The sequence below is a fragment of the Aethalodelphis obliquidens genome, unplaced genomic scaffold, assembly GCF_003676395.1.
Source record: "Aethalodelphis obliquidens isolate GAN/ISIS:26980383/991018 unplaced genomic scaffold, ASM367639v1 scaffold121, whole genome shotgun sequence".
NCBI lineage: Eukaryota > Metazoa > Chordata > Mammalia > Artiodactyla > Delphinidae > Aethalodelphis > Aethalodelphis obliquidens.
The window spans coordinates 1103073-1118709 of NW_020838065.1; the positions used below are offsets into that span (position 1 = coordinate 1103073).

Sequence of the window (15637 nt, forward strand, 5' to 3'; positions counted from 1 at the left end):
CAGTTCTCTTATACAGTTTTTTCATTTCCTTTTCAAATTGACTAAATTTTGTTGATTAGTAATTTGGGGGAAACAATTTCCTTGATTTTTCTGTTTTTTAAGATCTACTTATTGGTGATACAATTTCACAAAAATTTGGCTGGTTATGAACATTCTGAAGGACTAATTTTAAAAAGAGTCAACATGTGTAATTGAATTAGCATCCCTTTTGAGAAATTGGGATATACTAAATAGTGCTAAAGCCATAAAAGAAGTTTTATGACTCCTTTATATGATTGAAAATGGTCAATAGGGACTTTTTTGTTGTTGCTGTTGTTGCTCTTAAGATTTATGTAACATGACTAGAGTTTGCATCAGGACATAGTTGTAATCCTCAAACTAGTTCTAATATAGAATAAATAAAATAGAGTATTAAGTGCAATCATGTGGGTGGAATTTTGATATAGTTAGGGATGTTTTAGTGCACAAAGTACTATGCTGTTTTTGGTTTTAGATATGTTAGCTTTGTGATTCTCCTGTATCATACATTCCTTTTTGCTTTTATAATATCTGTTCCTTATAAAACTGTGGTGAACACTGCTGCCTGTTTATCATTATACCACCTGTCTTTTGTTTAGAAGAAAGTTAAAGACAATTTTGATATTTAATAGCATTTAGATACAACATTCTATAATTCTGCTCTTAGAATGAAAATAGATGTCTGGGAGGCTGAAATGTAGGCTCTAAAAATTTTACATGTTTTGTGAAGATGGGGAGATGAAACAGTTTCAGCATTAGACTGTTTTTCATTCCATAGTGGAATGAAATGTTTTCAGAGTAGAGGTTCCTTTGTGTTGGCAGTCCTAACTTGTGGCATAATAATGGATACTCATAATGAAAACTTAGTCCCCAAGAAAACTTAGTAGCTGCAGCAGTGGCTCTCAGATCTTGATCTTTGGGAAGTGGAGAAGATCCAGAGACCCTTTCAGGAGCCTCCATGAGATCATAATTCTTTTCATAATAATACCAAGATGTTACTTGCCTTTTTTCTTTGTTGACATTTGCACAGATGGTGCAAAGCCAATAGTGAGTAAAACTGCTAGCACCTTAGTGCAAATCAGGGTGATGGCTCTAAACTGCACAAGTAATAGCAGTCATTGAATTCTGTGTCACCACACACTTGCAGTAAAAACTTGGACATTTCACATAACTATGTCCTCGATTTTAAAAAGTAAGTAAAATGTATTAAATCTCAACTGTCATGTGAACATTGTTTTAATATTCAGTGTGATAAAATGGGAAGTATACATCAAGCAGTTCTGTTGCATACTGGTGGTTATCTTAAGTTAAAGCACTCATGCAATTGAGTTGCAATCTGAACTGGCTGCCTTGTTCATGGAACACCATTTTTAGTCCTAACCATTACTAAAAATGTAAATCAACTATACTCCAATAAAAATAAATTAATTTTAAAAATTACTAAAAAACTATGGCTCTTCATACTTGGATATTTGTCAGACATTTCTTGAAAATGGATAAAAAGGAGCCTGTCAATTCAAGGAAAAACAACTGGCAAATTGTTGCCAATGATAAAATTTGAGTTCTTAAGTGAAAATTAGAATTTTGGAAAACTGTCATCTACCCACCCTGAGCTTAACTGCTTCCTAGTATTTACTGATGAAATCATGGGGATATTAATAAATGTGACATTTTAGTATTACATAACGAAATAGATCAACATTTGGAAGATTACCAGACTCAGCAAACCAATATTTTCCACATGAACAATGCATGATGTTAAAAACCATGCGTATGTAAAAGATCCATTCAAAGTGCAAGACAGATAAAAGAATTTTAATGTAATAGTTACATTATTAGCTATTAGTAACATATCAATAGTATATTGATACAGTTTCAGATTAGACACTGCAACTAAGGTTTACCCTGTGAAGTTTTAGTGTATAGTATCAAAGAATATGTAGTTATTGAACAGGTTATTAAAATACGCCATTTTCCACCTGTTTATCTGTGAGAGACCAGATTTTCTTCATATACATCAACCAGACAACATTTTACAACAGATTTAAGTAAAAATATCTGCAAAAAAATATGATCGTCACTGACACTGGTCAGAATGGCCATCATCAAAAAGTCTGCAAATAACAAGTGCTGAAGAGAGGGTGTGGAGAAAAGGGAACCCTCCTACACTGTTGGTAGAATGTAAATTGGTGCAGCCACTATGGAGAACAGTATGGAGGTTCCTTAAAAAAACTAAAAATAGGGCTTCCCTGGTGGCAGAGTGGTTGAGAGTCCGCCTGCCGATGCTGGGGAAGTGGGTTCGTGCCCCGGTCCGAGAGGATCCCACATGCCGTGGAGCGGCTGGGCCCGTGAGCCATGGCCGCCGAGCCTGTGCATCCAGGGCCTGTGCTCCACAACGGCAGAGGCCACAGCAGTGAGAGGCCTGTGTACCGCAAAAAAAAAAAAACTAAAAATAAAGTTACCATATGATCCAGCAATCCCACTCTTGGGCACATGTCTAAAAAAGATGAAAATTCTAATTCAAAAAGATACATGCACCCCAGTGTTCATAGCACCATTTACAATAGCCAAGATATGGGAGCAACTTAAGTGTCCATCGACAGATGAATGGAGAAGGAAGATGTGGTGTGTGTGTATATATATATATATACACACACACACATGCGCACGCACGCACACACACACAGTGGAATATTACTCAGCCATAAAAAAGAATGAATAATGCCATTTGCAGCAACATGGATAGACCTAGAGATAGATTATCATACTAAGTGAAGTCAGTCAGTCAGAGAAAGACAAATATCATATGATATCACTAATATGGAGAGTCTAAAAAAATGATACAAATGAGCCTATTTACAAAACAGAAATAGACTCACAGACATAGAAAACAATCTTATGGTTACCAAAGGGAAAAGGGAGGGAAGGGATAAATTGGGAATTTTGGATTAACACGTACACATATATGAAATAGATAAACAACAGGCTCCTACTGTATATCACAGGGAACTATATTCAGTATTTTGTAATAACCTGTAATGGAAAAGAATCTGAAAAAGAATACATATGTGTGTGTGTGTGTGTACGTATAAGTGAATCACTTTGCTGTATACCTGAAATACTCTAAACCAACTACACTTCAATTTAAAAGAAAGAACAAAAATAAAATGTAGAACACTGAGCTTATTAAAAATGTTCATTTTGGAAAATATAGTTATTCATAAAAATGTGATTTATGTTAACATAATAGATTTATTGTTACTTTTAAATGAATTAATCAGTATTTTTAGCCCATAAACACAAAAGCTCGGGGCTTACCTGGTGGCACAGTGATTGAGAGTCTGCCTGCCGATGCAGGGGACAAGGGTTCGTGCCCCGGTCCGGGAGGATCCCACGTGCCGCGGAGCGGCTGGGCCCGTGAGCCGTGGCCACTGAGCCTGCGCGTCCGGAGCCTGTGCTCTGCAGCGGGAGAGGCCACGGCAGTGAGAGGCCCGCGTACCGCAAAACAAAACAAAAAAAACCAAAAGCTCTCTGGGAATCTCCTTATTTTTCAAAACTATAAAGTGTTCGTGAGGCCAAAAAGCCTAAGAACTGTTGATCCCACTATCTAGGATTATCTTGCTGTTAGAAGACAAGGAAAGAGTAGAGTCTTGGGACATTTTGTTTGTTCATGTATAGGAGAAAACCGAAGGTGGTTATCAGAGTGTTATGGTAATAGTATGGTAAATCGCTAAATTGGAAATAATCATTTCCTAGAATTCAACAATATGTTTAAACTCTATTTTCTCTTACTGTCTTCTACCAAATATCACCTTTTCATCTTTTGGTTTCTTATGGTTCATGTGGTTTTCCCTCTTTTCGTCTTCCTGTCTTTCTCCTATATGTTTCCTTTACTCCTACCAGACAGACCCTCCTGCCTGCCTCCCACTCATCACCCAGACTAATCCTGTCAATTTCTTTCTTCATATTCTCCCTTAGCTCATCCCATTATGTCCTTCCCTGCAAAATTGTTGTGCTTGCCACCATTGACCGTTCTTCACTGGTTATTCTTCTGTCCAGATTTCTTTTCATGCCTTCTTTGAAGGCCTAATTCAAATGCCTTATTGTACATGACATATTTCTAGTTGTCATGAATGTCAGCTTAGTAAAAGGAAGATTTTTCTACCAAGGCCATGTAGTTGGCAAATTGTTATTAATCAAATTTTGAACTCAGCAGATAACTAAGCATAGAGAGGAATGTTGTAGAAGGTATCCCATTACTGGGGCAGTCACTTATGTGACTCTGTGTCACTCTGTGTCCCATGCAAAGATTGTTTACCTCATCCACAAAATGCACAAGAATAGCAAAATATGACTTTGAAAGCATAGAGTACAGGCTATATGTATTGAGTAAACAAGTTCTTGGAACTTGTAGCAACAGACCTTCTTCCCAAATGAAACCTCACTCTGAATCTGAGGTGTACAATCTCCAGCGTACAACACAGGTAAAAGGAGAGCTTCTCTAGTTGAAGCAGGAGTTGGGTCTCAAAAGCACATCCCTGTCCCCAACAAAACAAACACCGCAAAGCTTGTTTTAAGAGCCTGCTCTCGATTATTGAGAAAAAGAAAAGGCACGGTAGAAATCATTTAAGGATGGGGTGTCAGAAAATTAAGTTTTTCATAGGTTTTTATGAGGAAAGAGAAGCACAGTGAAACCAAGAAGATAGACATGAGTATATACCTTGCTTATGACTTTATCCCTCACTGTCTCTTCAGGATGAAACTTGGAATTACGTGCTTGAGTCTAGCATGTTTGAAGCATGCTCATTTCTGGCATAAGATAAATAAGGCATTTATTGAATTCCTTAAATGTGAAACCTCTTTACCTGAAATTCTTTATTATCTGCAACCATGAGGATTTCAGATTCAGATATGTAAAGTGAGGCACTTTGGGTAAAAATCTTTTAAGAAGTGGAAATTCATCATCACTGCAATATATGTAATTAATCTGGTATCCGAAAACTTGGATGGAGAGGGTAGATCTTATACCTAACTGAAGTTTAGGCTACAAAGAACATTAGTATCTGTGATTTTTGTCACCAGTGAATTTTGTTGTACATATCTTGAAGTCTTGTTTCCAGTCATTACTACTGCTACGTCTTCTTATTTGTGCATTACAAGGAAACATATATAACTCTAATCTCTCGTTCTAACATTCTGATCATTTTAATATAATCTATGTTCTTTTGTGTATTATGTTTATGCATTTATAAATGTTATTCTGCAGAGGGCCTTTAGGTGTTGTGAGAGTGCCAAACAAAAAAGATTAAAATGTAATTTAAAAAGAGGGAAGAAACTGGCCTTTTGGAGACTACTTACGTGTCAGACACTACTAGGCAATTTATTTAACTTATTTAGTTCTCAAACAGGTGTGATTATTTATTGTTCATTGTAGAAAATACCTTACCACTGAAGAAATTAAAACTCAGCAAAGAAAGAGAATTCCCCAAAGTCATATGATCTTAGAGCTCCAGTCTGACATCAGTTAAAGCTTGTGCTCTTTATACTCTGGCATTGTGTATCATTGATATTCTCTTTATAGTGTGTTGTCTCTTAATGAAGAGGAAGAAGTGTGTGTGGGGTGTGTGTGTGTGTACATATATGACTTTTAGAGGTTTACTTCTGCCCTCATTGCCCTAACCTAATTTTGCCAATAAGGGTAAAATCTGACAGACCCCCAGGGGTGTGGTTCAAGTACATTGGAGAAGGAATACTCTTGCAGAAAAGTCTTTCTGAATAATTAAATTACTAAGCCCTTGGCTGGGAGATAAATAATTGGTTAGGAGCTGAGCAAGAGCTGTTTCAGCTGGGTTGTTATATGCAGCCTTGTGATGCTAGTGCCAGATTTTTTGATTCCCACAGGAGGCAGCCTTCTGTGCTGTGATTCTTGCCCTGCTGCTTTTCATCGTGAATGCCTGAACATTGATATCCCTGAAGGAAACTGGTATTGCAATGACTGTAAGGCAGGCAAAAAGCCACATTACAGGGAAATTGTCTGGGTAAAAGTTGGACGATACAGGTAAGTAAGCATGAAGGAGACTGGCACTTAGTTCTTTTACCAGCCTCTGTTTCTTGTGCTTAACTTTTTTTAAAAAATGGTCTGATTAAACAAGGTTCACCCCCTCCCCCATTAATTTTCCATTATAGAAGAAAAAAACTTTGCTTTATGTTTTGCAATTATAGGAATATCCATTATAGAAGAAAAAGACTTTGTTTTATGCTTTGCAATTATAGGAATAATATATATCCTCTGTAGGAACTTTATAAATTAAAACAAACCCATAATCTCACAAACAAGGAAGAGACATCGCTAACATTTTGGCATATTTACTTGCAGACACACCAATACATGCACCTTCAACATAATTAATTAGCCTTATCGTTCTTTGTACCCAGTTTTGTTTCTTGCTTTTTCTTTTTAAAATTATTTTTATTGGATATGGAATGTACAAAAAATATTATAACGTGCTTGATTTTAAAGAAACACTTGTGTATGTACCTCCCAGTTAAAAAAAAAAGTACTTTACTGGCACCTTGTACTGCATTTTATGTTTTTTATTTCTTTGCCTGGTTATATAGGTTTACCACATGTGTGTTTTGTTCTGTATGTTTTAGATCTTTATATAAAGGAATTGTTGCTGTATTTTCCTGCAGCTTGCTTTTTTCATTCACTGTTACACTCCTGAGATATATTATGGTTAGTGCAGTGCTCTAGCTCATTCGTACTTCACTGTTCTACAGTGTTCCTTTATATAGTCATACAGTGTGGTGTAGTTATTTATCCATTCTCACATTCACGTTTGGACTATCAATATTTTATCAATGTTTCATGGTGTACATGCATGGGAGCTTCTCTAGGCCGTTCTCAGGATAGAATAGCAGGGTCAGGGTTTCCAGCTTTAATAGCTAATGCCAAATTGTCTTCCTAAAAGTCGTTGTAGTAGTTTCCTTCTCAAAGGCCAATTTGTATCTCATTGTATAGCATCTGTCGTTCCCTTAACTGTTGAACATTTAAAATTTTTCCAGGTTTTCATTCTTACAGACAATACTTCAATGGACATTATAGTCATAAAGTTTTGTTCATATCTCTAATTATTTCCTTTTATAGATTCCTTGAAGTAGAACAACGGTCTAAGGGAGTGTGTGTGTGTATATTTGAGCATGTGCGTGAGGGTGGGCATCTTCAGCCTTTTGGCACATACTGCTTGTTTCTTCTCTAGTTAGATTGTAAGAATGCTCTGGGTCGGACATTAATGTGGGTTAGAGAGACATTGCTTTTCCTTATTCCTGTCCCAAAAGTAGGATTCTTTTTCATTCCTTGCAGCCTTCTAGAGGTTTCCTTCCTTCTTTTCACCTTTCCCAGGTGGTGGCCAGCTGAGATCTGCCATCCTCGAGCTGTACCTTCCAATATTGACAAGATGAGACATGATGTGGGCGAGTTCCCTGTGCTCTTCTTTGGGTCTAATGACTATCTGTGGACTCACCAGGCCCGAGTCTTTCCCTACATGGAGGGGGATGTGAGCAGCAAGGATAAGATGGGCAAAGGAGTGGACGGTACATATAAAAAAGGTAACTTTATCTATCCTTTTTGTTTCTCAGGCCAACACAGACCTCTGTTGCCCACGTATCTGCTCTCTGTTAGAATTGTATGTTTTAGAATTCATATATGCTCTGTTAGCAGCTATGTTCTGCCTTCCGGGGCAGTATGTGGCTGTGGCTACAGGATTTTACAGAGAAATTGACCCATGTAGTTCATTAGTTTTGAACCTAACCTTTACTTAACTAGAATTTCCTTAAGGGAAGTTCCTTATCTTACCAATTCTGTTTTGTCAGTGTCTCATCAGGTAGGTACCAGAACTTTGAAACTGTTTTGTAGAATAAACACTACAGTTTGCAAGGCAAGGGCAAGAATATCTAGCAGAGCCACATTTGTTCCAAGGAGGTGTTTGTTTGTTTGTTTAGTTTGTTGAGAAGAAATAAAATTCACCCAAAATTATAGAGCAACGTAAGATGGTAAAGGCGCATAAATGTTCTAATCAAAGAGGTTTTTGTAAGCTGGCCTAACAGTGAAGGAGAGAGGGGGTATTTGAGGCCAGGAGGGGTTGACAGCATTCTCTCTGCCAATATAACGAGTAAGGGTTGCTTTGAGAATTCAATGAGATAATACAAAAATCATCCTGAAGGGCATATAGTTGGTATCCCATCAATGATAATTAGCTTCTTCCTTTAGCTGTTCTTTGAAAGGCAATACAGGTATCTCTTGTTATTTGAATATAACATTGAAGTATAAGATTTTGTTTGCATGGTGAGATGAAGAGGGGATTTTAAGCAAGTGAAACTTCCTGGTGAGGTGCCATAAAATTCTAAGCAGGTGAAACTTCCTGGATGGGGAATAAGAATGATGTCCATAAGGAAAAAGTTCAACAGAGGTTTTGTTGCCCTCATGTTATTTCAGGGGTCCTCACTTACCTGTTGACAGTGTGCTTTCTGTGCAGATAGGCACTATCAGTACTAATACTACAGGAGTTTGGGTCTTGAGTCTTATAGTCTCAGATGGTCAGGGACCAAATGACCAACATCTTTGCACAGAGCTGGCCACCGTCAAGGCTGGGGACGAAAGTGGAGTGTAGGCAATATCGCAAGTCTGAGCCTGCTGAAGCTCTGCAATTCTGCTCTTTCTGTACCTTGACCTTAGGCTGGCCTCTGCCTTCAAGGAACACACAGTTTTGTGGGGGAATTGGACACAGATACAGGTAGTCAAAATGCCATTCTTCGAGAGTGCTGTGGCAGAAGTGTGCATGGTATGCTGTGGGAGCAGACCAAGAGGAAGCAAAACAGTGCTGGGGATCAAGGTTTGGAAGTCATGGATGGCTTCTTTCTTAAGTGATACTTTGAAGAAGAACTATAATAACGGTTACCAGTTGTTGATTGCCAGGCCCCGTTCAAAGTGTGTTTTCTGCTTTAAGTCTTTGCAGCAACCCTATAAGTTAGATGCCATTATCTTTATCTCATAGGTGAGGAAATTGAGGCACATAAAAACTAAATTTGGGGAATTCCCTGGTGGTCCAGTGGTTAGGACTCCGTGCTTTCACTGCCAGGGCCCGGGTTCAGTCCCTAGTCAGGAAACTAAGATCCCGAAAGCTGCGTGGTGTGGCCAAAAAAAAAAAAAGGTTAAATTTGTTGCACAAGGTTCCAGTGCCAGTAAGTCATAGAGAAAGGTTTCAAACTCTAGTATAGTTGGGCTCCAGAATCCAAACTCTTAACCCCTACACTGACTGTGAGGAAGTTAACAACTTAAATGTTGTAACAAAAAGACAGCCTATGTGAAAGCACACATTGAGTCGAACGTGATGAGTTAGTGACCTCCAAGTATTTGCTGTGGTTTAAGCACGGGGTTGGGGGAACACTGGACTGCTTTACTGAAAAGGTGGCTAAGTTACATGGTCAGAGCAGATTTTAGAAATCTCAGTCTGACTAGAATGTCAGGACCGTAGAAAGTGAGAGGTTGTAGCCAGCAATGTCAGCGAGATGGCTGTTTTTAGTAATTTCAGGCAGAGATAATGAGACTGTCACAGAGAATAGCGCATGGAGTCGAGAGGATGATGGGTACTAGATAGACATTAAGTAGATAAACTAGGTAGGACGTGCTGAATAATAGGATGAATGAAGGAGGGAACAACTCCAGGCAACATCAAGTCTGCTAGATGGTGACAAGGAAATGGAGAAAGGGGTGTGGATTAGAGGGGAGATTTTCTTTAAAGAACTGGCAGAGCTTGGGGAAAACTACAGAGAGGAAAGTGGGAAAATTTGGAATTCTTTAAAGAGTTTTTAACCTGAGTCAAGAATAATGAATTAAAATTTTGTTTTAAGCGGAGAGGAATGAGATTAAGATTTTTTTCAGACTTTTCAGACACTACAATCTTTTAAACATATGAAAGTTCAGGACTTGTATGCAGATTAGCTGCAAAGATCTATCTTTGTATTAGGCTAATAACTGATATTTACAGAATGAGCTTTAGGAGAAGAGTAGGATAGGTGCTCCAGACAATAGGGAAGAAGGAAAGGAAAACTTCTAATTTTAATTTCTTCCAAAGGAACACAGCATGTTACCTGGACACCTAGGAGGCACATTATTTGTGGAAGCAGAAAACTCAAAACTGAGGAAAAAGGCTTAAAGGCAGTGACTTTGCTGAGCAGATGCAGTCTAGTTGTTGTTAGGAGATGTTATATGTGGGCTTTTTCAAATTATTTAGCTTTGTTTTTTGTTTTAAGTTTTCCTCTGACACTGGTAGTCTGTATAGTGCCATTTAATGATGGATTATGTTTTATTTTAATGCCATATATGAACACTCTGGGGACTGTAACTTACTAGAAAATAGAAATCATATATATGTCTTAGATTTTTGTCTAAAACGTGAATTTTCTCCAATTTAAAAGGGGGAAAAAGCGAAATAAGTAACACTACCCAGAGATTAAGTGACTGTGCTATATGTTTTCTTAGCTCTTCAGGAAGCTGCAGCAAGGTTTGAGGAGTTAAAGGCCCAAAAAGAGCTAAGACAGCTGCAGGAAGATCGAAAGAATGACAAGAAGCCACCGCCTTATAAACATATAAAGGTGAGAAAAGACCTCAGGAGAGACCCTGTAATAGCTTGCCTGCTTCCCGCTCTGTTCATGAGGAGAACTGGAAGCGCAAGCACAGTTGCTTTTAGGTAGAGGTATGAGCTTGAAAGAAGATAAGAAAAAAGTGCCAGAGCACCATTTCTAGCACATTGTGTGCACTTTATAAAATTAGTTGTGTGTTGATACAGTGTTGTTCCTGTTGCTTTCGAAAGTCTTTTCATAAAGTGGATTGGAATAGATTCTGTTCACAGTCAACGAACCTTGTGGTTTGAAAGGGAAAAAAGAGCCTTGATAAAAAATGATAAATGGCCCTGAGATAGTGTGAATAATACATATGGTAAGTCTTCTCGTAATGGCTAATAGTAAAGATATTTTAGGTGGCCAGTGTGACTAGGATTCCCAAGGTCACAAGAATACATGTTAAGTGTACCTGATGCTAGTGTACCTGGTAAAACAGTCATCATCATTTCTCATCTGGGTCCAGTAAACCCTTTATATTGTTAAGTCATTTTTATAAATACTTTACAGAAGTAAAAATAAAGGAATAGTGAGGAAAAAACTTATTAGGAATTTTAGTAAGTATTTACTGAAACCTCGTTTTTAAAAACCTTTTAATCAAGTTAGTTTTGGTGCTCAAATATCAGACCACATGAAAGAATACTATAAGCTCTATTAACAAAATGAGATTGCCCAAGTTCTTGTTGCAAGATATTTGTGATGATGTCATTCCTGGATGGGAAGACCATATATATATATATATATTTTGTCATTAGAGAAGCATTATTTGTGTACTCATTGATTTTTTTTTTCGAGTTTCTGAAGTCTGAGATTTTCACTTAGGGATCAATTTTTAGAGTCTAGTGTGTTAAGTATGTCCCAAGTATTCCATGGGACGTACTTAAACTAAAAATCAATTTGTTTTTTATCTGAAATTCAAATTCAGTTGGGTATCCTGGATTTTTACTTGCTAAATCTAGCAACCCTACTAAAAGTAGACTGAAAGATGTTATCTCCAGTCTTTTATACTTTCTGGAGAGAAGATGTAGTACTTTGGGTAATGCAGTGCAGAAACTAAACTGTGACTGTTTCACTGTTGCATCATGTTTTTATGATTCTGTCATTCCACTTATTATTTTTGTCTTTTTTAGCATAGTTGGCAATCATTGATGAGTAACAAAGAGTGATGATGAATTAGTAAAGAATTATGAGATATAGGAAAAGTAAGAACACTAAAACTCCATAATAAAGATTAGATTTATAAAAGTCTAATGGACCTGCCTAGTAGTTGCAATATAGAATGAGTTTTTTTAATAAGTAAAGTTTCTTCTTGATTTTTTGAAAGACCTCTGAGAAAGTGTCATAAAATATAAAATATGAATCCTTACGAATAGTTAAAACTGTTGGGAAAAAAACAAAACAAAACAAAACCTGAAATTGGGTCTAAATGGACCCTGATGGTAGAACTGAGAGTTAAATGGAGTTACTGTGCATGGAGACATAACACTGAGGTGTAGTTCATCCTCAGAAAAAGGGAAAGTAATTTGTTTCCACAGTCGTAGATGTCACATATAGCAGAAGTTAGGCCCTTCAGAGTAGCCCGTCAACCGTATTGAACCTGTATATTGAGAAACCAACTAACGTCCCATACATGATCTAATCACAGAATTTAGACACCAACTTCTTTCCTCCACCTTTAAAACAAAAACGTATTTCCAGGAAAAAGATTTAGAATAGGGGTTGGCAAACTATGGTCCATGGGCCAAATCTGGCCTACTATGTATGGTTGGGAAAATTTGTTTTTTACAGACTATTTCCTGACACATGAAGATTTTATAAAATTCAAATATTAGTGTCCATAATTAAAGCTTTATTGACACACAGCTATGCTTATTCATTTACATATTGTCTATTGCTGCTTTCGAGCTATAGTGGCAGAGTTGAGCAACATGCACCAGAGATCTATGGCTTGCAAAATATAAAATATTTACTGTCTGGCCCTTTACAGAAAAAGTTTGTCAATCCCTGATCTAGAGCAAGTGTAAATACTACAATTACATATCTGTATTGTTCTTAACTTAACCATGTGTGGGGTTTTGTTTTTGCTTTATGTTGTGTTAGGCAAGAAACTTATTTGGGATTAATAACAGGTTAGATCATATGTCAAGGAGGAATGATTGAAACATACCTTTATAGAGAGAAAAGGAGTAGGATGAAACTTTTTTTGGATGGCAGTGTGTCAGTCAGGTAAAGGTGTTCACCTTGAATCAGAGGTGAATATTCAGATGCCTTATGTAGGACCTGTAGTCTCAGGTGATTGAGCTCAGCCCTTGTTTATGCCTTAGAATTTGCCTTACTCAGTAGGTTTGTGACTTCCAGTTGCATATGGTGAGGGTGTTCCTCCATTAACAAGTTAATACTGTTTATCAGTATTTTAAAGAAGCTGGGAAGAGATCTGGCAGTGAGACTTACGTCATTTTAAGTTGTTCTGGAGAACGTTTGAGGGCAGTATACTTCTACAAACAGATTATTCCCCACAACAGTCTTGCAAGTAAAAGTGACTTGTCAAAATCATGCAGTTCCTGAGGAGTCAAATTTTATGTATAGGATGGGTTTTTGAAGACTCGTGGTTTGACTGTTCCCACTGAAATAATATCAATTAGGGGAGACTCATTTTTATTTTATTTTATTGAAGTATAGTTGATTTACAATGTTGTGTTAATTTCTGCCATACAGCAAAATGAGTCAGTTATACACATATATATATATTCTTTTTAATTATGGTTTTATCTCAGGATATTGAATACAGTTCCCTGTGCTATACAGTAGGACCTTGTTATTATCCACTCTATACATAATAGTTTGCATCTGCTAACCCCAAACTCCCACTCCCCAGTGCCCCCCACCCACCCCCTCCCTCCCTCCCTCCCTCCCTCTCTCTCTCTCTCTCCCCCTCTCCCTCCCTCCCTCCCTCCCTCCCTCCCTCCTTCTCTCTCCCTCTCTCTCTCCCCCTCTCCCTCCCTCCCCAATTAGGGGAGACCATTCTTATAGTGCACAAATCCATCTCTGTTGTGGAACATCCTTTTTTTTTTTTCTCCACATTGTTGTTAGTATTTGTGAAAATTCTAATGGCTTCAGAATCACAGAAATTGTTTGGCCTCTATGTTTTACCACACTGGATTTTCACGGTGGTTTTCAGTACTAGCACCACTAAAAATGAATGCCTGGGTGACATTGCTATAGTCTATTAAAAAGATTTCAAGTTATGATAGTCAATATTAAAATACATCTTCACAAACAGGACTCTGATTGCTCAGAGACCTTTTCATGTTAAATATCAGTTGAGAATGGTGATTTTTTTTTTTTAATGTAGCAGCTAAAGTGGCGCCACCATGTGGCAATAGCAGAAACTCATTTTACAATTTACTTGGCTTACCAGCCTTGAAATTATGATTTTTTTTAAGAGATGAATTTTTTAAATTTGTGGTATTTACATTTTGCGTATCAAGTGAGGCTTTATTTTTATGTCAAATTGCCTGAATCTTTATTTCCTCCAGGTTTTTTTTTTTTGGTTTTTGTTTTTTTGCTCTACGCGGGCCTCTCACTGTTGTGGCCTCTCCTGTTGCGGAGCACAGGCCCCGGACACACAGGCTCAGCGGCCCTGGCTCACGGGCCTAGCTGCTCCACGGCATGTGGGATCTTCCCAGACCAGGGCACGAACCCGTGTCCCCTGCATCAGCAGGCGAACTTTCAACCGCTGCGCCACCAGGGAAGCCCTCCTCCAGTTTTTTAATTGTGGTAAAATACAGATAACATAAAATTTTTGATCTTAACCATATTTAAGTATACAGTTCAGTGGTATTAAATGCATTTGTAACGTTTTGCAACCGTTGCCACCATCCATCTCTAGAACTCTACATTTTGTAAAACTGAAATCTATACCCCAGTAAACAGTAGCTTCCCATTTTCCCCTCCTCTCAGCCCCTGGCAACTATTATTCTACTTTCTGTCTCTTTGTATCTAAGTAGAATCAGTATTTGTCTGTTTTGACTGGCTTATTTCATTTAACATAATATCCTCCGGGTTCATCCATGTTGTATATCGTGTGTCAAAATTTCCTTCCTTTTTAGGCTGAATGAGATTATATTATTTTTACCACATTTTGCTTATTCATTCGTCGGTGGACACTTGTGTTGTTGCCACATTTAAGTTATTGTGAATAATTCTGCTAAATCTTGATAATTCAAAATCATGTAAAATGTGGCATGTGACTTTAAAGGAAAGAAATCTGCCTTTCATAGGTCCTAAATTGTCTTGTGTTGACTTGCCTGCTATACTATAGTATGTGTTTCTACTCCAGGTGAACCGTCCTATTGGCAGGGTACAGATCTTCACTGCAGACTTGTCTGAAATTCCCCGTTGCAACTGTAAAGCTACTGATGAGAACCCCTGTGGGATAGACTCCGAGTGCATCAACCGCATGCTGCTCTATGAGTGTCACCCCACAGTATGTCCTGCTGGAGGGCGCTGCCAAAACCAGTGCTTTACTAAGCGCCAGTATCCAGAGGTTGAAATTTTTCGCACATTACAGAGGGGCTGGGGTCTCCGGACAAAAACAGATATCAAAAAGGTGAAGAAACCTATTCTTAATTTTCAGATTTTTTTTCTTTGCAGTTGCTTAATATGAGTAATTGTTCTTGATGAATATGAGAAAATTGATCATGGAGGAAAATAATATTGTGTGAGGATTAACCTTATTTTTATATCTTGCCAATCCTTCCAGAAATTAGAGGCTTGAAAATAGATGGTCTCCTTTGTTTCTAAAGTTCAAGTATTGATCATGTTCACTATGTATGAGAATGATAAAAATGAGGGAAATTCAGAGAGATACTTGTTTGCTCGTTTGCGGAAATCCTGGAACCTGTAGTTAGGATAGTGAGAGCATGATACAGTGGTGTTAACC

At 37.8% G+C, this 15637-nt stretch overlaps 1 protein-coding gene across 7 annotated transcripts in view; it reads left to right on the forward strand.

Annotated features, from left to right (window-relative positions):
• The window catches only part of NSD1 (nuclear receptor binding SET domain protein 1), a 136398-nt gene that overhangs the window by 104170 nt on the left and 16591 nt on the right, over positions 1-15637 (forward strand). For all 7 annotated transcript variants that reach the window (XM_027098286.1, XM_027098289.1, XM_027098290.1 and 4 more), the window contains 4 exons: positions 5920-6076; positions 7421-7626; positions 10559-10671; positions 15035-15304. In XM_027098286.1, coding sequence (XP_026954087.1) covers positions 5920-6076; positions 7421-7626; positions 10559-10671; positions 15035-15304 — 746 coding nt within the window. The remainder of the gene's footprint in view (positions 1-5919; positions 6077-7420; positions 7627-10558; positions 10672-15034; positions 15305-15637) is intronic.